A 23,717-nucleotide genomic window follows, 5' to 3' on the forward strand; every position below is an offset into this window, starting at 1 on the left:
GTGTCCTGGATCAGGGTGGGGGTCCCCACTGGGGTGCCTGGCCAGGCTGGCTGAGGGGCTGAGGGCTGTTTTCCCGCTGGCAGTTGACTAAAAGCTCCCAACCGCTCCTTGTTTTCTTTTTTTTTTTTTTTATTCTGGGCCAGCTTTAGCTCTGAGGCCTCGCTGCTGAAAACATGGATACAATGTTGCGGTCTGGGGCTGACTGCAACATAGTAATAGTTGCTTAGAGTTGCAGTTGAGAGGCGGGGAACGTTGGAGTCTGCAGTTCCTGGAGGAAGCAAACCTCCCTGCTCGCTTCAGTGCATGGCTGCCGGCCGCCATCTTGGCTGACAGTTAATTTGCATAAGGATACGCTGATTAGCCAATGGGAAGGGTAGCGGTCGTACACCAATTACCATGTTTCTCTTTTATTAGTGTAGATGTTTTATTGATTTTTTTACAGAGAGGAAGGGAGAGGGGTAGAGAGTTAGAAACATCGATGAGAGAGAAGCATCAATTCAGCTGCCTCCTGCACACCCCCTACTGGGGATGTGGCTGCAACCAAGGTACATGCCCTTGACCAGAATCGAACCTGGGACCCTTCAGTCCCCAGGCCGATGCTCTATCCAGTGAGCCAAACTGGCTAGGGCTATATCTTAATCTTAAATTTTAAACATTAGAATGCCACTACTTCTATAGCTCGTACAAAATGGCTTTCCAACTTTAAAATCATTTGCTCTTGCTTATTCAAAGTGTAAATATATTAAAAGTAGCCTATGAAATCTACTTTATAATTAATTAAAATAAAAGTTTTCTAAAGTTGTGTAATGTTGTATTATGAAACCTATGAACATAGTCAATTATTTTGTCTTTTTAAAAATCTTTTTTAGTATGTCAGACTATCATATGACACCAAAACTGAAGTCATTCTGCAACTTCTGCTTAAAGAATGGCAAATGGAATTACCCAAACTTGTTATCTCTGTACATGGGGGCATGCAGAAATTTGAGCTTCACCCACGAATCAAGCAGTTGCTTGGAAAAGGTCTTATTAAAGCTGCAGTTACAACTGGAGCCTGGATTTTAACTGGAGGAGTAAACACAGGTACTGTGATGATTATACTAATTTTATTTAGTCTGTTTGTAATTTTTTCAGAATATCAATTAGATATTTGAAACAATAGTCAACATTGAATATAAATATATTCAGTTTTCTGTTAAATAATCTACAGTTTCTAGATATAAATGGTAAATGTAAAAGTATTTGGTTTTCATTTAGTCTTTTTAAAAAATAATACGTTTTAGAACAGAGGTTGGCAAACTATGACCTATGTACCAAATCCAGTCCACTCCTTGTTATTGTAAATAAAGGCTTATTGGAACATAGCTGCATTCATTTGGTTTTGTGTTATTTATGGCTACTTTTGTGCTAGTTTAGCAGAAAACAAAAGCTATATTTTGCAAAGCCTAAAACATTTACTATTTGGCCCTTTACAAAAAAAGGTTACTAACCCCTACTATAGAGCAAAGTATTATTATTATTCCTGTCACTTTCTGGCTACTGGTAAATTGGTACAAAATGGAATCCATTGCCTAGCCAGTAGTAAGAAGTAGCTTTCAAAATTAATTTTTAATATACTATAATCTTTCTATGTCTTCCCTATCACATCTGCAGGTTAGATTTTAGAAAGACCAATTAATTTTAATGTCCAAAGTAAAGCAATTATTACTTAAATTAGTTTGCAAATATCTAATTCATTATCAACAACTGTTTTTAGAGCCTTATTGTGTATTAAGTATTCTTCCTGCTGCTGAAAATATATTACTCCACAAAACAAAATATTTGCCTTCATGCAGATTACATTCTGGTGGGGGAGATACAGATAACAAACAGATAACTAAATGTATAATATCTTAGTTTCTCTGAGTAATATTTTTTCTCATGCAAGGGAAACAAAAAAAAGGGGATTATATCAAACTAAAAGGTTTTTGCTTGGCAAAAGAACCCATCAACAAAATGAAAAGACAAACCACTGAATAGGAAAAGCTACTCACCACTGATACAGCCGATAAGAGGTTAATATCCAAAATGTATTTGTTTATTTAAATTTAAATATATTTTTATTGATTTCAGAGGAAGGAGAGGGAGAGAGATAGAAACATCAATGATTAGAGAGAATCATTGAGTTGCCTCCTGCACACACCCCCACTGAGGATCGAGCCTGCATGCAATTCAGGTCGGGAATCGAACCGTGACCTCCTGGTTTTTAGGTCGATGCTCAACTACTGATCTATGCTGGTTGGGCAATATCCAAAATTTATAAAAAACTCAGAACAACTCAACACTAAAAAAACAAATAATTCATTTAAAAATAGGCAAAGGACCTAAATAGACATTTCTCCAAAGAGGAAATATAGATGGCTAATAGACATATGAAAAGATGGTTCTTAATCATCAGAAAAATGCAAATTAAAACCACAATGAGATATCACCTCACACCCGTCAGAATGGCTATCTTACGTAATAATAGACAAACATGTAAAGTGACCGTCCCTCCGCTACGCTCACCAGCCAACCAGGAGAGCATGCAAATTAACCCAACAAAGATGGTGGTTAATTTGCATACATAGGTGCCCAGAGGTCTTGGTCCCGGGAACATCATCGGGCATCCAGGTCACTCCAAGGTAGGCCCTGTGTGGGCCCTGAGCAGCTTAGGAAGGGCCTGAGCCAGGGGGCTCCTGGGCAGGGCCTGAGCCTGTGATCAGAACCGAGGGGGCCCCTGCCCAGGCCTAATGCCTCAGCCAGAGGCATTAGGCCTGGGCAGGGGCAGAGCCCACAGTCGGAGGGAGCTGGGGGTCCCCTGCCCAGGCCTAACACCTTGGCCAGAGGCCTTAGGCCTGGGCAGGGGCTGATGGGAGAGAGCTGGGGGTTCCCTGCCCAGGCCCCGAGGCTTTAGGCCTGGGCACTGGCCGAGAAGGCAGTTGGTGTGAACTACAGAGGAAACACCTTTTCTGACCGCTCATTGGCTAAGCTCCCCGTATGCCACTGGTAATATTCTTAGTAACTTGGGTAATAAGAATCCAGGAAGGTGACTTAGGGTTTTTCCACCACAGTCCTGGCGAAAAAAACGAGGTCCCCTGCTGGAGGGCTAAGAAATGTCATATCCTGCCCTAGCCAGTTTGGCTCAGTGGATAGAGCCTCTGCCTGCTGACTGCAGGGCCTGGGTTCAATTCTGACCAAGGGCATGTACCTAGGTTGCAGGCTCCTCCCTGGCCGGGGCCCAGGTCAGGGCTCATGCAGGAGACAACCAATCAAAGTGTTCCTCTCACTTTGATGTTTCTCTCTGTCTTTCCCTTTCTCTTCCACATTCTCTAAAAATCAATGGAAACATATCCTCAGGTGAGGATAAGAAAAATAATAATAAAGAAAGAAATGTCATATCCTATGAAAGACACATCTTGAAAATGCCTGAAGAAAGTTGTCATTTTTCATAGTGAAGGGACTGGAGTCCGTGTTGATGCAAACACCTTGGTGGCTGCGGTGACTGGCAGTGGCTGCAGCAGCGGGGTGATGGGGCTGGTGCCTTCCCCTGATCAGCCCAGTCGCCTCCCACAAAGGGAGGCCAGACTGCGGCTTATTTCCGCTCCCCAAGGGGATCAGGGAGCGGGCCTAAGCCGTCAGTAAGACATCCCCTGAGGGCTCCCAGTATGTGAGAGGGGGCAGGGTGGGCTGAGGGGGGACGACCCCCCCCCCCCCCCCCCAGTGCACGAATTTCATGCACCGGGCCCCTAGTCATCAATAAATGAACAAACAAGTGTTGTGAGGATGTGGAAGAAAGGGAACCATTATGCATTGTTGATGGGAATGCAGGTTGATCCAGAAATTCCATTTCTAGGTTTATATCCAAAGAAACCCTAATTCGAAAGAATACGTGCATTCCTATGTTCATTGCAGTGATATTTTCAATAGCCAAGATATGGAAGCAACCCAAGTGCCTATCAGTAGATTAGTGGATAAAATAGATGTGGTACATACATACAGTGAAATATTACTCGGCCATAAAAAATGAAATGTTACCATTTGCAACAGCATGTATGGACTCTAGAGGGTAAAGTGAAATAGATCAGTCAGAGAAAGACAATACCATATGATTTCACTTATATGTGGGAATCTAAAGAACAATATAAATGAAGAAACAAAACAGAAACAGATTCATAGATACAGGGAATAGAGTGACGGTTGCCATAGGGGAGGTGGGTTTATGAGGCTGGGTGATAAAGGTGAAGTGAGTAAGAAGTACAGTTTGGTAGTTACAAAATAGTCATGGGGATGTAAAGTACAGCATAGGAAATACAGTCACTAATACTGTAACTATGTATGGTGCCAGATAGGTACTGGAAATATCAGGTGGAGCACTTTGTAAAGTGTATGCTTAATCATTATGCTGTACACTTGAAACTAGTACAACATAATATGATATAAACTGTTATTGATAAAAAAAAAGAATAACTTTATAGTTCCCTTGGCTTTGACTCTGTGCTAGAGCAATGTCTGTTCTTTTCCTCTGCATTGAAAGGACTGTTTATCCTTTTAAATGTATTCATAAAGTCAGCACATTATTAAAAAAAAAAAAAAGAATAAAACCTATGTTGAACTCATACAAATGTATAATAAGATTATAAGTGCTATGCAGACACATGAAATATATTGTAGAGATGATGGGGATGGTGGAGAGGGCTTCACTAATAAAGTGACATTTGAGTAGAGATGGAAGGAAATGAAGGAGTAAGATAAGAGTAATGCGGAGTACAGCATTTAAAGAAGAAACAGCTAGTGTGTTGGGAGAATAGTAATAAGGAGTCATTCAGTATAGCTGGAGTGGAAAGAGCAAGTAGTACTAGGTGATAAGATCAGAAAGTTGTGGGTGTGTGATGGTGGTAAGGATTGGGTAGCATGGTGAATACCAGGGATAATAGGAAGATCTTTATAGTAGGCCTTGTAATCCATTTTAATCACTTGTGACTTTTTCTCTGAATGAGAAGGGATGGTTTTAAGCAGAGGTTTACAAGAGCAAAGATCACTTATATGATATTTTGAAAGTAGACTGTAAATACCACAATGCCAAATGCCATAACAAAATACCACAAGATTAGGGTAGCTTGAACAAAAATTTATTTTCTCATATTTCTCTAGGTCCAAGATCAAGATGTTAGCAGGTTTTGTTCCTTCCGAGGCCTTTCTTCTTGGCATTCAGATGGTGACCTTTTCATTGTGTCCTCTCGTAGCCTTTCCTCTGTGCATGTGCGTCCATGGTGCCTCTTTTTGTGTCTCTTTTTTCCTGTAAGGACACCTGTCAGGTTGGATTTGGACCCACCCTAACCACTTCATTTTGATGTAATAACCTCTCTAAGGGACCTATTTCCAAATACAGTCATATTTTTAGGTACTAGGATTAGGATTTCAACATAGGAATTTTGGAAGTTCATAACAAATCATAATGAGGACTTATGTGGTCTTTTGAATTGTCTTTTCTATTCTCCCAGGTTTTGATTCATTAGAAAACTTTTGTAATTATTTGGGGTGTGTGTGTGTGTGTGTGTGTGTGTGTTGGTGTATGTGTGTTGCTTATAGTCCTAAGCCATACTTTTTGTTTTTTGAGATGGTATGTAGAGCAATAACAAAAAACGATAGTTACTTACATTGAGGAATCTAAGAGAGAAGTAAGCATAAGAACATGGTAAAAGTTTTATGTGTTTTAGGCAGTTGTAGTGATCCGAAATTGTAGTTTTTTTTCTCTTTGGTCCTTGAGTTTTCTTTGTAAGTTTGTTTTTTTTGACCTTGTTGCCTTTTGTCTTGTATGTGTTAAGAAAAATATCACAAATTGTAATGTTACAGATGGAGCACACGATTGTTCTGAACACAATGAAGACTTTTAGATAAAGTGAATTCTATTTTGTATGAACAGGTGTGGCCAAACATGTTGGTGATGCCCTCAAAGAACATGCTTCCAGATCATCTCGGAAGATTTGCACTATTGGAATAGCTCCATGGGGAGTGATTGAAAACAGAAATGATCTTGTTGGGAGAGATGTAAGAATGATTTTTAAATTTCTTGTATTTGAACTTACTTGTAAGCAAAATTAAAACAAGGATCTTTTAATCAACTAAAAATATTCTTGAACATACAATACTTTTCAAATTACTTTTTAAAAAATATTTTTCTAAGGTTTCCTTCTGATCATTTTGAATATACAGTCATAGATACAAGTAATTATCATTAGAGTGTTAGTAGATTTTGGTTTCTGCCTTTTTAAGATAATTATTTCACACTTTTCCCATTTCATGCCAGTCTTTGTAATTAAATTTTTAATGATTGCATAACATTAAGAATTAATTTATTGTTACTATGAGTAGAAATCAAATGCTTTGAATAGGTTAAAGATGTGAATTGGCTATGTTTATCAAGAGACTATCAAAAAGGAATGACTAATTTATAATGATCCCCTTTAAGTGCAATTAAATTTCTAATATCAACTTTAAAGATCCTATTTATGGCTAGAAAAATAGCAATATGACTTTTGATTGCTTTTATTTAGTGTGCTTTATGTATTACTCTTTATTCACCAATAAACTAATCATGTTTTTTTCACATTATTGACTTATATGCTGCTGCTTCCTTTGCATGTGATAATGAAATATATTCTACAATAAGAAACAAAATTTAGTTGTATCATTCAACCAATTACTGATTAATCTTTGGCTGCTTAAAAGCTAGTGCTTTCTGATGTATTCTCTGATACTTTCTATTTGTTGCCATAGGTAAATGGAATTTTACCTTACTTTCCTTTATAGATTATTTCAGTTTATTTTTACTTTACATTATGTTATATTTAATCTTTCCCACTAACTCCTATATTTGATATTGTTTAGGTGGTTGCTCCTTATCAAACCTTATTGAACCCTCTGAGCAAATTGAATGTTCTGAATAATCTACATTCCCATTTCATATTGGTGGATGATGGCACTGTTGGAAAGTATGGGGCAGAAGTCAGGCTGAGAAGAGAACTTGAAAAAACTGTTAATCAGCAAAGAATTCATGCTAGTAAGGGAATTTATAAATTCATTATTGAAATTATAAATTCGTTGTTGAAATTATTCTGGGCTATATTAATTGCCAGCAACATTCTTAAAAGATAGAATGTTCTTTGAAGTACTGGTTTTATTATGTAGCAAGATAGCATGTGAAACAACCAAGGATGACTGACCTTAGATAAATAAGGTGACCTAGGAAAAGTAGCCTGAGGCCAAATATCTGAGGGTACTCAGATATTGAGGTCGAAGCCACAAAGGTCCATTGGATGCTCTGTTGCCATTATAATCCTATTGTAGCCCAAAGAATTCAGAAATAATCTTAATGTGTGATATATTCTAATGCATGACTTTGAAATTCAAGATGAAGAGTAAAAAGGAAAATGTGCTTTATTGTAAAGTAAGAATAACCTTGTTTAAAGTTTTTAACATGAGTAAGTATCACTTTTTGGTAGGTGTGTCTTAGAGTTGGTATTCTTTTTTATTTTATTTTTTTTAAATATATTTTATTGATTTTTTACAGAGAGGAAGGGAGAGAGATAGAGAGTTAGAAACATCGATGAGAGAGAAACATCGACCAGCTGCCTCCTGCACCCCCCACTGGGGATGTGCCCACAACCCAGGTACATGCCCTTGACCGGAATCGAACCCGGGACCCCTCAGTCCACAGGCCGACGCTCTATCCACTGAGCCAAACCAGTTTCGGCGCAGAGTTGGTATTCTTAATACTGGTCTTCCTTTTCAACCATAGTCAAACTTTCTGGTTCCCTCAACATCTAGATTTTTATTTCAAAAAGGAGAAATTGTGTAATCTTAGGAAACCAAGAAGGTGAGCTCTATGACACAGGGAAATAGAAATTCAAAATTATAGAACATTGTATTCAAATTATGATGGAGTCTTAGCATCTCTTTTTAAAATTACGAATGTTGCCCTAACCGGTTTGGCTCAGTGGATAGAGCGTCAGCCTGTGGACTCAAGGGTCCCAGGTTCGATTCCGGTCAAGGGCATGTACCTTGGTTGTGGGCACATCCCCAGTAGGGAGTGTGCAGGAGGCAGCTGATGGATGTTTCTCTCTCATTGATGTTTCTAACTCTCTATCCCTCTCCCTTCCTCTCTGTAAAAAATCAATAAAATATATATATTTTTAAAAAATAAAATAAAATAAAATTACGAATGTTTTGCCGAACCGGTTTGGCTCAGTGGATAGAGCGTCGGCCTACGAACTGCAGGGTCCCAGATTCGATTCCAGTCTAGGGCATGTACCTTGGTTGCGGGCACATCCCCAGTGGGGGGCGTGCAGGAGGCACAGCTGATTGATCTCTCTCATCGATGTTTCTCTCTATCCCTCGCCCTTCTTCTCTGTAAAAAATCAATAAAATATATTAAAAAATAAATAAATAAAATTACGAATGTTTTAATCCTATAATTACGTATATTTTGAATTCTCTCGCTGCATTGCAGGTTATTAAAAACAAAAATTGACATTCTTTAATAAATTTATTTGTTACTCTTGTAGAGTTCTTGTATTTTATTAATCAGTTCCCTTTATGTAACCCTAATTCTGTTGTTAATGTTAATGTCTCAATTATTTGGAATCAGAAGTATATGTTTTAATAATAAATAAAACACACATATATTAGAAATTCAACTAGAAGCAAACTCTAAAACAAATTAATGTTATACATTTCTTACCAAGAGTTGTTAGTGAAATATACAAAATATTTTTACTTATCAGAAAATACATAAATTCTAGTGTATGTCTAATTATATATTGGATTTTCTAATTTTGTCAATTAAAACAGACTTTAAGTCAATGAAAAAGTAACTTATTCAGTATTTAATTTATGCCAGACTAGTATGTTAAATGCTTAAAATGAAGTCAACACTGTATTGAAAGAAATTATATTGGCCTTTTATCTTTATTTTGTTTTTGATGAATAAAAAATAAGATTAAATTACTAATTTTGCCTAATATCTTAACGAATCTTTTCCTTTTTTTAGGAATTGGTCAAGGTGTCCCTGTGGTGGCACTTATTTTTGAAGGTGGGCCAAATGTTATCCTCACAGTTTTAGAATACCTTCAGGAAAGTCCTCCTGTACCAGTTGTCATATGTGAGGGAACAGGCAGAGCTGCAGATCTACTAGCGTATATTCATAAACAAACGGAAGAAGGAGGGTAAGTTTATGATTAAAACAAGTTGTTGTTGTTTTTTAAAGATATTTTTATTGATTTCAAAGAGGAAGAGAGAGATAGAAACATAAATGATGAGAGAGAATCAACTGGCTGCCTCCTGCATGGCTCCCACTGGGGATCGAGCCTGCAACCCAGGCATGTGCTCTTGACCGGAATCGAACCTGGAACCTTTCAGTCCGCAGGCCGACACTCTGTCCACCGAACCAACTGGCCAGGGCAACAATAAGTTTTTAATAACTATGTAAAGAGGCTTGTGGTGTTTTAGAATATTAGATTCATTTCAGTATGTTATGAACATGAAAATTTGAAGTTTAATATGATACCTTGCTAAGGCTTGAGGGAATAGTTTGACACATTATTGGAATGAGTTAAAATACATGAATCTTTATAAAGGACAATTTTGTAAGATCTATCAGATATACAGAGGCACATATTTTTGACCCAGTAGTTCCATTTCTGGCAATTATTTCTGCAGATATACTTGTACATATATGAATAACACATGTATAAAGTCACTTATTACGGCATTGTTTGTAATAGTAAAAGATTGCAACAAAATAGAACATATATCAAAGGGACTAGGTAAATTATGGTCTGTCTGCACAATGGAATAGTTTGTAACTGAGTAAGATTGTCATCTGTGTACTAGATTTGGGAAGATTACTAAAATATATATGCAGAATAAGGAAAATGCAGAGTAGCATGTATATTGTGCTATACCTTTTATGTCGGAAGGAAAGAGAGGATAATTATTTGTATATATAGAAAGAGGTCCTGGAAAGCTATTCACACTAATAGTGTTCCTTTTCAGCAGTCGAGGTGAAACTGGGCAGATGGAAGACAGTGGGAAGGAGGCTTTCATTATGAATTTTCACATTTTTATGTTTAGAGTGTTTTATATTATACTAGAGACCTGGTGCACAAATTCACCCAGCCCTGATTGGGGCCTGCCAGCCGGGGGCAAGAACCACAGAGATTGGCCGGCTGGCTGCGGGGAGTGGCTGTGGGAGTGCACTGACCATTAGGGGACAGCTCCTGCATTGAGCATCTGCCCCCTGGTGGTCAGTGTGAGTAATAGTGACTGGTCAACTGGTAGTTCTGGTCGTTCGGTCGTAAGGGTTACTTAGGCTATTATATATATAGATTTTTGAGCCATGTAAATATAATACTTACTGAGAAAAAAATAAAAATGTGCATGAGCTTGTGTTTAAGACATTTTGGTGAAATACTACTTTACATACCACAGTATCTTAAAACAATTCTATATAATAAAGCGGTAATATGCAAATTAACCCTCACGCCCTCACAAGATGGCTGCCTGCGACCAGGCCGGCAGGGGGTTAGTGAGGGAAGACCAAACGACTGAACAAGCAGGCTGCGTGAGGCAACCAGGCCAGCAGGGGGGGTAGTGAGGGACGACCAAACAACTGAACAGCAGGCTGTGTGGGGCGACCAGACCAGGCCGGCAAGGGGGGGCAGTTGGGGGCAACCAGGCCAGCAGGGGGACAGTTGGGGGTGACCAGGCCGGCACGCAGAGGAGTGAGGGTATGCAGAGGCAGGCAGGCAGCGGTCCAGGATTGTGAGAGGGATGTCTGACTGCCGGTTTAGGCGGCCCTAAACCGGCAGTCGGACATCCCCCAAAGGGTCCTAGATTGGAGAGGGTACAGGCTGGGCTTAGGGGACCCATCCCCCGTGCACAAATTTCATGCACTGGGCCTCTAGTCTTTATATAATACCTTATAGAATATGAGTACTAATATTGAAACACATACCTTGTAGAAAACTTCAAAATAATTCAAAGAGAAAAATCATTCCATTCCATTTCCCCCTTTATGACTTATAGTGGGAGTCTCATGAAGGATAAAATTTCACCAAGGGTCAAGTACTTAATATTAATACAGTAGCTTTAAAAGTCTTGCATAGATCCACCTGTATTTCATATTAGATTCTACAAATAATGAAAATTTAAATCAGTGAATTAAGTTATGCTTCCTCTTACTCTAGGAATCTTCCTGATGCAGCAGAACCTGATATTATTTCAACCATCAAAAAAACATTTAACTTCGGCCAGAGTGAAGCAGTTCATTTATTTCAAACATTGATGGAGTGCATGAAAAGAAAGGAGCTTGTAAGTAGATTTTAGCAGAATAAGCCTTTTGATTCAAAGAACATTGCAAATTGGTGAGAAACTTGTTTTTCATTTGCATTTTAAGATTTTAAATTTTATTCAACCATGTTAAAGGTATCATTTTTTGTTGTTTAAGCTGAAAGATACAGAAGGACTCTTACAGCTTTTATATGGTATTGAGGCATATATTTGCACTTCTAATTTAGGAAAAATTTCATAACTAGGCCTCAACAGATTTTTATCTAGAGATAAAGAAGCATACTAAAGAATTGTTAATGGCATATCTAAAATATATTTAGAAACAAAAAAATGAAACTATTTTACTCTAAGTGCTCAAATTAAATTAAAGATTAGTGCTGCTTATTTTAGTAATCTAAACATGGGCTTCTGTTCGTAGAGAAAATTTTTATCAACTCTGAGTAGTAGATGATTTGCTGTTTTCTTCCATATGTTTTTTTTCTCTATAATTGGAAATGAAGTTAGTTGAAAATTTTGTAAAATGGTCTTTCTCTTTATGAAAGATGTTATTACATTAAAATGTCTAGCATGGTGTTACATTGCAATTTATTTAAAGAAACTTCCAGTTAAAAAAACATTTCTCATCAAAGACACATATAATTGTTTGGATTAAGTAAATGTTCACTCTGTAGAAGAAATAGCAGGATTTTCCCATGAGTTTCCCAGTCCATAAGTTGCTTATTTTAGTGAAAGACATAAGATAGATGAAAAACTGAATGTAATGTGAAGTCAAACATTTTTAATTTACTTGCCATTTTACTTGGTAAATGATGCAAAGTCTTAATTTCATGTTTTTTGGTTCCTTATTTTTGACCAAAAAATAATACACATTCCAAAACTATCTAATGTGTAGTTTGACATTACTTTTTTATGTCTTATGCCTTAGTTTTTGAAACGTAAAGGCATAATATTATTAATTAATTAATCCTTATATAGATCACTGTTTTTCACATTGGATCAGATGAACATCAAGATATAGATGTAGCGATACTTACTGCACTGCTTAAAGGTAAGGTTTAAATATTTTTATTTATTTACTAGAGTCCGGTTCATGAAATTCGTGCATGGGGTGGGGGGTCCCATCAGCCCAGCCTGCACCCTCTCCAATCCGGGACTCCTTGGGGGATGTCCAACTGCCAGTTTAGGCCCATCCGTCTCATAATCCGGGACCGTTGATTCCTAACTGCCCCCCTCCCACCAGCATGGTCGCCCCTTACTGCCCCCTCTGCCAGCCTGGTCACCCCTTACTGCCCCCCTGACGGCCTGGTCACCTCCAACTACACACACACACACACACACACACACACACACACACACACCCCCGCCAGCCTGGTCTCCCCTCTGCCCCCCCTCTGCTGGCCTGGTCGCCCCCAACTGCCCCCCCTGCTGGCCTGGTCGCCCCACATAGCCTGCTGTTCAGTCATTTGGTTGTCCCTCATTAACCCCTCTGCCAGCCTGGTCGCCCCACGCAGCCTGTTTGTTCAGTCATTTGGTTGTCCCTCACTAACCCGTCTGCCAGCCTGGTCGCCCCACGCAGCCTGTTTGTTCAGTCACTTGGTTGTCCCTCACTAACCCCTCTGCCAGCCTGGTTGCCCCACGCAGCCTGTTTGGTCGTCCGTTCGGTTGCGATGGCCCCTGGCTCTTCATATATATAGATAAGATCTTTCATTTATATCCCATTTCTATAAGAAACACTTTTAAATTTAGCAGTGTTTGGGTACTCAATTTTTTCAGTAATTTTTCTTTGTGAAAGACAGGTTAGCTTTCTTTGACAATAAGTTAGTGTTTATTTTGTAGAATTATTTTAAGGTTATAGCAGTATTTGTGCCACCAGACCCATTTAATTATCCTGTTAAGAATGTGTCACATTTTTAATTGGCTAAAAAATAAAGGTAATATATTAGTTGATAGACTTTAAGAGTGTTCTTAAACATGCTTTTTTCATTCTGAAGATAAATTTGGAAAGAAAACTGAGGGTACTTATATGATTAATTAGTTAATGCATATGCATATTGAACTGTTTTTCTGCCATTATCTGGCCAAAGATATTCAACTGATATAGCAAGTGATATTATAATGAATAATCTTTTAAAAAATTAGAAACTAAAATGATATCCCATCTGGGTGCCTAAAAGTTCAAGTATGTAAGTAAGTGAGTTGGCAGGAGCAGAGCAAGAAAGCACTATTGTCTTATTGTCGTTCACAAGAATTTCCCAAATACTAGGTGACAATAAATTGCCAATAGATGAAACGTTTAAAAAATACTATCATAAAATGTAAGATAACATATACATTACCTTGGGAACAAGAGACCATAGTAATAGGAAACCCAGAAACCATTAAAAGAGAGATCAATAAATGGGGTTGCATAAATATAAAAATATATTTGCCATATACTTCTGTGTGCTAGCCACTGTTCTTTAGTGTTTGAGAGTATTTATCTCATTTTATCTTTACAATAACCTAAAGGGAAAGATTTTCTATTACTTTCCTCATTTTATAGATGAGGAAGTTAATGAATAGAAAAGTGAAGGGATAACAATGAGCTGGTACAAATTAATAATAAAAAGATGATTACCTCATGGGAAAATGAGCCAGAATTTATAATCAGTTGTATTAACAGAATAATACAAATGCTTGAGGAATATGTGGAAAGATGTTCAGTGTTAATAATCTTTTACAAAGTAAATTTTTGTCCTACCTGGTTTGGCTCAGTGGATAGTGTTGGCCTGTGGACTAAAAGGTCACAGGTTCCAGTTAAGGGCACATGCCCAGGTTACAGGCTTGATCCCCAGAGGGGGCATGCAGGAGGCAGCCAATCAATGATTTTCTCTCATCATTGATGTCTCTCTCTCTCTCACTCTCCCTTCCTGTCTGAAGTCAATAAAAATATATATTTTTAAAAGTAAATTTTAAAAATAAGTTTTTTATCCTTTTACTAGGTATTTTTATACCTCTGATAGATGTTATAACCTTTCTGGAATATATTTTGGCAGTAAAAAGCTTTAAAATATCCTTCCAAATTGGCTTCTACAAAATCATACTATGTAAATATATGTCAGCAAAAAAATCAAATATACTTACCAAAAAAATCAAAATAACCTGAATATCCACCAGTCATAGAAAACTAAGGTATATGTTATTAAGACACACAAAGCCTGCTGCTGAATACATTATATAGCGTGATCCACTTTTGCATAAATAATTGAAAGTGTACATACGAATTTATATATGCACAGAAAAGCACATGTAAGGATGTTTCCCATAATCTTAACAGTCAGTACTATCTCTGATAGAAATGTGTCATCTTTATATTCTTTTTGTTCTACATTCTAAATTGTTTGTAGTGAATAAGGCTGTATCTTTTCTATAGTTGGAAAATAAAAGTCCTCAACCCTAGGGTTAATCTTACCTCTCTGAGGCAGAGTACTTCTGAACAGTGACTGATACCAGCTGTGTAAGTTAGTTAAAAGGGAGTGGGAAGAATTCATAAGTGTTTACATTTTAATAGAGATAAATTAATTGAACATGTCAACTTTTCTTTATTTGATTAGGCACTAATGCATCTGCATTTGACCAGCTCATCCTTACATTGGCATGGGATAGAGTTGACATTGCCAAAAATCATGTATTTGTTTATGGACAACAGTGGCTGGTATGTAAAAAATCCTATGTGTATAATGTAATTAAATTAAACTAAGTAATAAAGTGTTTGTTGGAACTGTGACCTAACTTGATGTTTTACTTGTCAAGTAAAAAATATACTAAAGTGCAAGATTAGTTTACCTAGACACCTCTACATTTAAATCTACTTAGGATTTAATAAGTTCTATTTACTTCTTTGGTAAAACCTTGCTTTTTTATAGCATAGAGATCTCTAAAAATTCTAGAACTGAAAAAAGTCATGAAAGTAGTGTTGTATGCATCCATGTTCATCAGGGCTATCAACCTGTAATTTTCTTTTTTTTGTGACCGCCTTGTCTGGTTGTGGTATCATAAAATTAGTTTGGAAGAGTTTCCTCCTCTTCTGTATTTTGAAAAAGTTGTAGAAGGATTGGTGTTAATTCTTTGAATATTTGAAAGAATGCATCAGTGAATCCATCTGTTCCTAGACTTTTGTTTGTTGGGAGGTTTTTGACTGATTACTTATTAGTAATAAGTCTGTTCAGATTTTCTATTCATCATGATTCAGTCTTGTTAAGTTGTATGTTTCTAAGAATTTATTCATTTCTTTAGGTTGTCCCCTCTGTTGGCGTATACTTGTTCGTAGTAGTCTCGTATGATCCTTTGTATTTCTGTGTATCAGTTGTACTACTTCCCCTTTCATTTTCTTTATTGGAGCACTGTCTCTTTTTTTTGGTGAGTTTTTTTTTTTTTGGTTTGTCAATTTTGTTTATCTTTTCAGAGAACCAGTTCTTATTTCATTGATCTTCTCTATTGTCTTTTTGGTCTTTAGTTTTTTTTATTCTGGTCTAATATTTATTTTCTTTTTTACACTCACTTTGGGCTTTTTTTTTGTCTCCTTTTTCTGATTCCTTGAGTTGAAAAGTTAGGTTAAAACTTCACATGTTTCTTGAGTTAGGCATTTATTGCTTTGACCTTCTCTCTTAAAACTGCTTTTGCTATAGCCTACAAATTTTATGTTGTAGTTCCATTAGTTTCCATATTTTCTGACTTTATCCTATTTCTCTTTGACCCAGTGGTTATTCAGTAGCATGTTATTTAATCTCCACATATTTGTTAAGTTTCCATTTTTCTTTGTGTAATTAATTTCTAATTTCATATTGTTATTGGAAAAGATGCTTGATATTATTTCAGTCCTCTTCAATTTATTAAAACTTGTGTAGTGGCCTGAAAGTGTCTCGTGTGCACTTGAGAAGAATGTGTATTCTGTGGCTTTTGGATGGAATGTTTTGTCTATATCTGTTAAGTCCAGCCGGTCTAATGTGTCATTTAAGACCTATATTTCCTTATTGATTTTTTTGTCTGGATGATCTCCCCATTGACATAAGTGGATAGAGTGCTGTCCCATGCACCAAGAGGTCACTGGTTCAATTCCTGATCAGGGCACATGCTTGGGTGCATGGGTGCACACCCCCAATCAATGTTATGCTCTCATTTTAAAGTTCCCTACTATTATTGTATTGTTGATTTTCCCTTTGGGCCTATTAATATTTGCTTTATATATTTAGTTGTTTATACGTAGGGTGCATAAATTTACAGATGTGATATACTCTAGTTGGAGGGACTGATTTATAATCATGTAATGCCTTTCTTTGTCTCTTATTACAGTCTTGTTTTAAAGTCTATTTTGTCTGCTATAAATATAGGTACTCCAGCCTTTTTTGGGGAGGAGGGGGAGTTCTCTATTTGCATGGAATATCTTTTTCCATCCCTTCACTTTTAGTCTGAGTCTGTCTTTACATCTAAAGTGGGTTTCCTGTATGCAGCATATACACCAGGTTATTTTTTATACGTTCAGCCACTCTGTCTTTTGATTAGAGCATTTAGTCCATTTACATTTAAAATAATTATTGATAGATATGTACATATTAATCATTTTGCTAATTGTTTTCTAGATGATTTTATAGTTCCTCACTGTTTCTTCTCTTGCTGTCTTCCTTTGTGGTTTGATGACTTGCTTTAATGATAAATTCCTTTCTCTCTTGTCTATTTACTTTTGTCTATTTACAAAAGAGGGTGTTTTTTCTTTATAGTTACCCCAAGGCTTACATATAATAGCTTATATCTCTAATGGTCTATTTTAAGTTGATAAAAACTTAAGTTTGATCACATTCTAAAGCTCAACATTTTTACTCCCCCATGATGTTATTTATTTATTTATTTTAAATATATGTTATTGATTTTTTTACAGAGAGGAAGGGCTAGGGATAGAGAGTTAGAAACATTGATGAGAGAGAAACATCAATTCAGCTACCTCCTGCACACTCCCTACTGGGGATGTGCCTGCAACCAAGGTATATGCCCTTGACCGGAATTGAACCTGGGACCCTTCAGTCCACAGGCCGATGCTCTATCCACTGAGCCAAATCAGTTAGGGCTGATGTTATTTTTTTAAGATATTTTTATCTTATGTATATCTTAACGAATTATAATCATAGTTCTTTTTACTACTTTGGTCTTTTAACCTTCATACTAGCTTTATATGTGATTAATCCACTATCTTTACTATGTGTTTACTTTACCAGTGAGATGTTTTTTCATATATTTTCTTTTTTTAATATATTTTTATTAATTTGGGAGAGGGAGAGAGAGAGAAACATCAATGTTGAGAGAGAATGATTGGCAGCCTCCTGCATGACCCCCACTGGAGATCAAACCTGCAACCCTGGCATGTGCCCTGACCGGGAATTGAATCATGACCTCCTGGTTCATAGGTCAATGCTCAACCACTGAGCCAGGCTGGATAGGCCTTTCATATATTTTCTTGTTACTACTTAGCATCCTTTCTTTTCAGCTTAAAGAAGTTCCTTTAACATTTATTGGTAGGTGGTTTAGTAATAATGATCTCCTTTAGTGCTTGTTTGTCTGGAAAACCCTTAATCTCTTCTTTAATTCTAAGGATAACTTTTCAAGGTAGAGTATTCTTGGTTGGAAGTTTTCTTCTTTTAGTACTTTGAATATATTGTTTGCTCCCTTTTGCTTGCAAAGTTTCTTTTTTTAAATAACATATTTTTATTTCAGAGAGGAAGGGAGAGGGAGAGATAGAATGATGATAGAGAATCATTGATTGGCTGCCTCCTGCACATCCCCTACTGGGGGTCGAGCCTGCAATCAGGGCATGTGCCCTGACTGGGAATTGAACAGTGACCTCCTGGTTCATGGGTCGATGCTCAACCACTGAGCCTGGCCAGATGGGCAAAGTTTCTACTGAAAAAATCTACTCATAGCCTTATGTAGGTTCCCATGTATGTAACAAGTTGTCTTTCTCTTGCTGCTTTTAATAGTTTCTCATTATCTTTAACTTTTGATATTTTAGTTATGTGTCTTGGTATGATTTTGCAGGGGGTAGGGGGAGTGGTAGGTTCACCTTATTTGGAACTTTTTCAGCTTCCTGCATCTGATGTGTTTCTTTCCCCAGGTTAGGGAAGTTTTCTGCTATTATTTTCTCACGTAAGATTTTTGCCCCTTTCTCTCTCTCCTCTTTCTGGAAGTCCTATAATAGAATGCTCTTCCATTTGCTGTTGTCCCATAAATCCATTAAGTTATCTTCACTGTTTTTCATTCTTTTTTTTCTTTGTGCTACTGTGATTGGGTTGGCTCCACAGTTAACTGATCCTTCGTTGATGTATTTAGTCTGCTATTGAAGCCTTCTAGTGTATTTCTCAGTTCAGTTAGTGAATTCTTTAGGTCTGTGACTCCTATTTTGTACATCCTTGTATTTTCCATCTCTTTTTTTGAAGTTCTCACTATGTTCATCCATTCTTCTCCCCAGTTAAGTGAGCAACTTTATAACCATTACTTTTTTGGTTTTTCATTTTGCTTGACTTTCTTTTGGTTTCTATACTGTACATGAAACAACCACCTCTTTCACTCTTGACATAATGGCCTTGTGTAGGAGATGAACCCTGTCATTTAACCCTGCTTTAGCTCATTGTTGTCATTGAAATCTTTGTGCTTGTCCAAGCAGACTATTATGTTTTTAATAACAACCAGTAGTTGCCAGTGCCCCTAAGGGGAGGATCTCAGCACCTAGACTCAGGCTGATTGGAAGCCAGACTCTTAGGCAGCAGCTTTTAAAAATCCTCAACCAAATATTAAGCAACTAAATTGAAACACTGTAGTGGCATCAAAAAGAATAAAATACCTAGGAATAAATTTACCAAGGATGTATAACACCTGTGTATTGACAGCTAACAAGCATTAATGAATAAAATTGAAGAAAACACAAATAAAAGGAAAGATATTCTGTGCTCATGGATTGGAAGAATCAATATTGTTAAAATGTTCATATTACCCAAATTAATCTAAAGATTCAGTGTAATCCCTGTCAAATTTCCAATGGCATTTTCACAGATACATAATAAATAATTCCAAAATTTGTATGGAACCACAAGAGACTCCAAATAGCCAAAGCCATGTTGAGAAAGAAGAACAAAGCTTGAGACAGCATGCTTCCTGATTTCTGACTATATTACAAATCTATGGTTATTAAAACATTACGGTATTGGCGTAAAGCAGACACATAGATAAATTGAACAGAATAGAGAGCCCAGAAATAAACCGATGCATATATGACCAGCTAATTTATAACAGTGAGCCAGTAATATGTAATGGAGTAAGAACAGTCTTGTCAGTAAATGGTGTTGGGAAGACTGACAGTGACATACAAAAGAATGGAACTTGACCACCATCTTATACCACACACAAAAATTTAACTGAAAATCGATAAAAGACTTCAAGGTAAGTTCTAAAACCATAAACTCCTAGAAGAAAACATACGGAGTAAGCTCCTTTCCATAATTTTCGGTGATTATATTTTTAATCTAACAATAGTGTAAAAGCAACAAAAACATACATAAACAAGGATGCCATCAAACTACTAGTATCTGAAGAAAATGAAAATAGTAACTCAAAAATACATGCACCTGCATGTTTATTGCAGTGTTATTTACAGTAGCCAAGATATGGAAGTAACCTACGTGTCATCGATGGATGAGTGCATAAAGCAGTTGTGACACACACACATACCCACACACACCTTTAGGGCATTATGTTACGTGAAATAAGTCAGACAGAAAGATAAATACCAGATGATCTCTTACAGAGGGAATTTAAAAAACATCAAGCTTATAAATAGAATAGATTATTATCTGCCAGAGATAGGGTGGAAGAAATGGGTGAAGGGGTTTAGGTTAAAAAAAAAAAAAAGTAATGCTCTATGTAGAAGATAACTGATTACAGTGTTCTCTTGATGTTTAGACCAGTTCCTTCTGCAGTCTTCCCCATCTTACTGAATGGCACAAACCAGCTTCTTAGACAAAAAAATTGTAATGTCATCTTTTGTTTTTCTTACATATTGCAGTCCAATTTCATTTGTAAATCTTTTCAAATCTACTTTCAAAATAGCCAGTTTTATTCTGGTCCAGTCTACTATCATCCTTCTTCTGTATTGTTTTAATAGCAGCATGCATAGTTTCCTTACTCTCATTTTTCCTCTCCTTTTACAGACAGAAGATGGATCACATCACATTTACACAGCACAGTCCAGAGCCCTTATGATGGCCAACAAGACTTTACATTTGTCCCATTACTACCTCTCTTACCTTACATGATACCACTGTCCTCTTTGCTCTCTTTTATGTAGCCAGGTTCACCTTCTTGTTGTTCTTAGAACATATTAAGAATGTTTCTAGGCTTTATACTTGCTGTTTTTTTCTGTCTTGAACTTCCTAGATAACTTCCTGGACTTGATTCCTCTTCTCTCTCTGACTTCTAACCAGATGTTTTCTACCCAGTCTGATTCTTATCATTCACCCAATTTTAATAGCAGCCCTCTGTGACAGCATTTTCTATGTTCTTTTTTTTAATTTATTTAGCATTTATCACTCTCTGATAAACCATATATTTTAGCTATTTACTTCTACTTCTAGAAAGTACATTTTATGAAAGCCAAGAATATATTTTAGTTTTGTTTACTGCTTTATTCACAGTTTGGCACATAGTGAGTGTTTGCCAAATTTTATTACATATCTCAATCAGAAGGAGGGTGGGTAGCTTAAATGTTTATCTGTACTTTGGAATATTATCCTGCCTTTAAGGGGATGAGGTAGGTCTTTTCTATCTACATAATGTAAACAGCAAATTGTAGAAAAGTATGTTTAGCATGATCTTAATTTTGGCAAATTTTGTTTATGAGTGCATATTCATATACACTGTGTGGTCAGAGAACCTTTCTGGAGACTGTAAATATAGCCTATATCTTCAACATGAGGGCCTAAGAAAAGAAAGGTTTTTTTAATACCATTTGGTGATATTTGATTTTTTAAAAATCATGATAATGTATTTTCCTATATACTGCTACTACTAAACTATTTGGTCACTTCCCTTCTCACAGTACACCAGAGGAAGAAATTGATGTTAACCAACTGTGTAAAACTTTTATAATAAACCAACCTTGATTCTATTTAATAATTTCATTGGATTTTTGTCTCTTCAGATAAAGCTTGACAGTCTTTATCTTCTATGTATATATGATTTATCTCATGGATTTCTGCATAATGTCGTCTATTTGACTTTGGGCTTTTATGCTTAATGTACACTTTGTAGAACAAATATTTTACCTTTTTTCTCTTGATTGTTTGTAAAGTATGCATTGAGTATATCAAGAAATGTTGCTTATAAAGCAGATACTGTTTTTAAACTAAATTTTTTTTTTTTCTCAGATATGAACATTTTGTTAGGCTTTGTTGTTCTAGGGCAGTGGTTATAAACCAATAAGATCAAACACTGCTTTTTTTTTAAAAATATATTTTATTGATTTTTTACAGAGAGGAAGGGAGAGAGATAGAGAGTTAGAAACATCGGTGAGAGAGAAACATCGATCAGCTGCCTCCTGCACACCTCCCACTGGGGATGCGCCCGAAACCCAGGCACATGCCCCCGACCGGAATCGAACCCGGGACCCTTCAGTCCGCAGGCTGACGCTCTATCCACTGAGCCAAATCGGTTTTGGCTAAACACTGCTTTTTTAAAAAATATATATATTTCTTTATTGATTTCAGAGAGGAAGGGAGAAGGAGGGAGAGAGAGAGAGAGAGAGAGAGAGAAAAACATCAATGATGAGAGAGAATCATTGATCGGTTGCCTCCTACACACCCCCTACTGGGGATTGAGCCCGCAACCCAGGCATGTGCCCTTGGCCAGAATCGGACCTGGGACCCTCCAGTCCGCAGGCTGACGCTCTATCCACTGAGCCAAGCCAGCTAGGGCAACACTGCTTTTTTAAAACAAAAAATTTATTATGCCCCTTTTTATTATTTTATTATATTAAAAATGAAATTTTATAAATACACAATTAGAAAAAACACAATGTAATGCCCTAATTGTAATAAAGACAGAGAAATGAAAGTGATGTATAATAAAAATAGTATTTCAAATGCAGATGCTCAAGAATGGCAACCTATAAAAGGCATACTAAGTAATCAAATGCTTGCACCTATTGATAGAATCAGTGAAATTCTGCAGTTGTGAGTGCAGACTAATACAGGAATATTGTTAACTTAAATTCCGTGGGCAGCAGAACAATACTTATAAGGACAAGGAAAGATCAGCAAGAGGACCAAGTGGGCAATAGAATAAAAGTTGTTAATGTTAGAATAAGTAATAAGAAATAAAATTTGTTATATGACAAGAGAAATAAGGAAATAATATTAACTAAAATAGGAATAACATACCATGATAAATTTCAGGCTGTTTATATGAGAAAAGGAATGTTACATTTTTATAAATTAGTTTCATTTTAAGTGCAATGTCAACACGTTTTCCTTGTTATAGCATGAACTGAGTGTGAAAAGTAACACAGAAAACATCTTCTATCTTGAAATACTATCATGAATAAGGCATGCATTTAGTCTGTATATTAAAAAGGTCTTGGAGACCATATCCTTTGCTAAGTGATTGTAAATAGAAAATAATTTTTAAAAAAATGGTAATAGAGGTTGCTGTAGATAAATTGTATAGTTAGTTATGTGGTAAACTTCTGAAGAAAAAATCAGAATAAGCTTGAAAAACAGCAGATATTAAAAAAACCCCAACGTTGTTGGTATTGATTTTTCACCACAAAGTTTTTAAATCATGTGGTACCAGATATGCAAAATGGCCCTTCCGATGTGCCTTAGTGGATTGAGTGCCATCCCATGCACCAGGAGGTCATTGGTTCGATTCCCAGGCAGGGCACATGCCCATGTTGCAGGCTTGATCCCCAATAGCGGCTGTGCAGGAAGCAGCTGATTGATGTATCTCTCTCATCAATGTTTCTATCTATCCCTCTCTCTAAAAGTTAATAACATTTTAAAAAATATTCAAAATATACAGAAGCAATAATATGAGCTATTAAAGTAATAACATGTTAATGATACTTTATTAATAACATAACCTTTATTAATGATACTCAGTGAATCCCTATAGTTGTGTCTCCACTAATTTTTTTTTTTAGTTTATATTTTTATTGATTTTAGAGAGGAAAGGAGAGGGAGAGAGAGAAACATCAGTGATGAGAGAGAATCATTGATTGATTGCCTCCTGCACACCCCACACTGGGGATCAAGCTCACAGAGCCCACAACC

General features: G+C 36.6%; 1 protein-coding gene and 1 non-coding gene across 5 annotated transcripts in view; both read left to right on the forward strand.

Moving 5' to 3' along the window:
• The window catches only part of TRPM7 (transient receptor potential cation channel subfamily M member 7), a 123,227-nt gene that overhangs the window by 30,331 nt on the left and 69,179 nt on the right, over positions 1-23,717 (forward strand). For all 4 annotated transcript variants that reach the window (XM_070422982.1, XM_070422992.1, XM_070423002.1 and 1 more), the window contains exons 5-11: positions 870-1,083; positions 5,945-6,069; positions 6,910-7,081; positions 9,071-9,245; positions 11,268-11,391; positions 12,346-12,418; positions 14,964-15,064. In XM_070422982.1, the coding sequence (XP_070279083.1) occupies positions 870-1,083; positions 5,945-6,069; positions 6,910-7,081; positions 9,071-9,245; positions 11,268-11,391; positions 12,346-12,418; positions 14,964-15,064 (984 nt within the window). The remainder of the gene's footprint in view (positions 1-869; positions 1,084-5,944; positions 6,070-6,909; positions 7,082-9,070; positions 9,246-11,267; positions 11,392-12,345; positions 12,419-14,963; positions 15,065-23,717) is intronic.
• Positions 4,464-4,598, forward strand: LOC139001389 (small nucleolar RNA SNORA22). Its single transcript, XR_011469982.1, has one exon. It is a non-coding gene; the product is annotated as a small nucleolar RNA SNORA22 (small nucleolar RNA).

Source organism: Myotis yumanensis, unplaced genomic scaffold (genome assembly GCF_028538775.1).
Source record: "Myotis yumanensis isolate MYYU_CA2020_CCGP unplaced genomic scaffold, mMyoYum1.0.hap1 SCAF_1, whole genome shotgun sequence".
In the NCBI taxonomy this organism is placed as follows: domain Eukaryota; kingdom Metazoa; phylum Chordata; class Mammalia; order Chiroptera; family Vespertilionidae; genus Myotis; species Myotis yumanensis.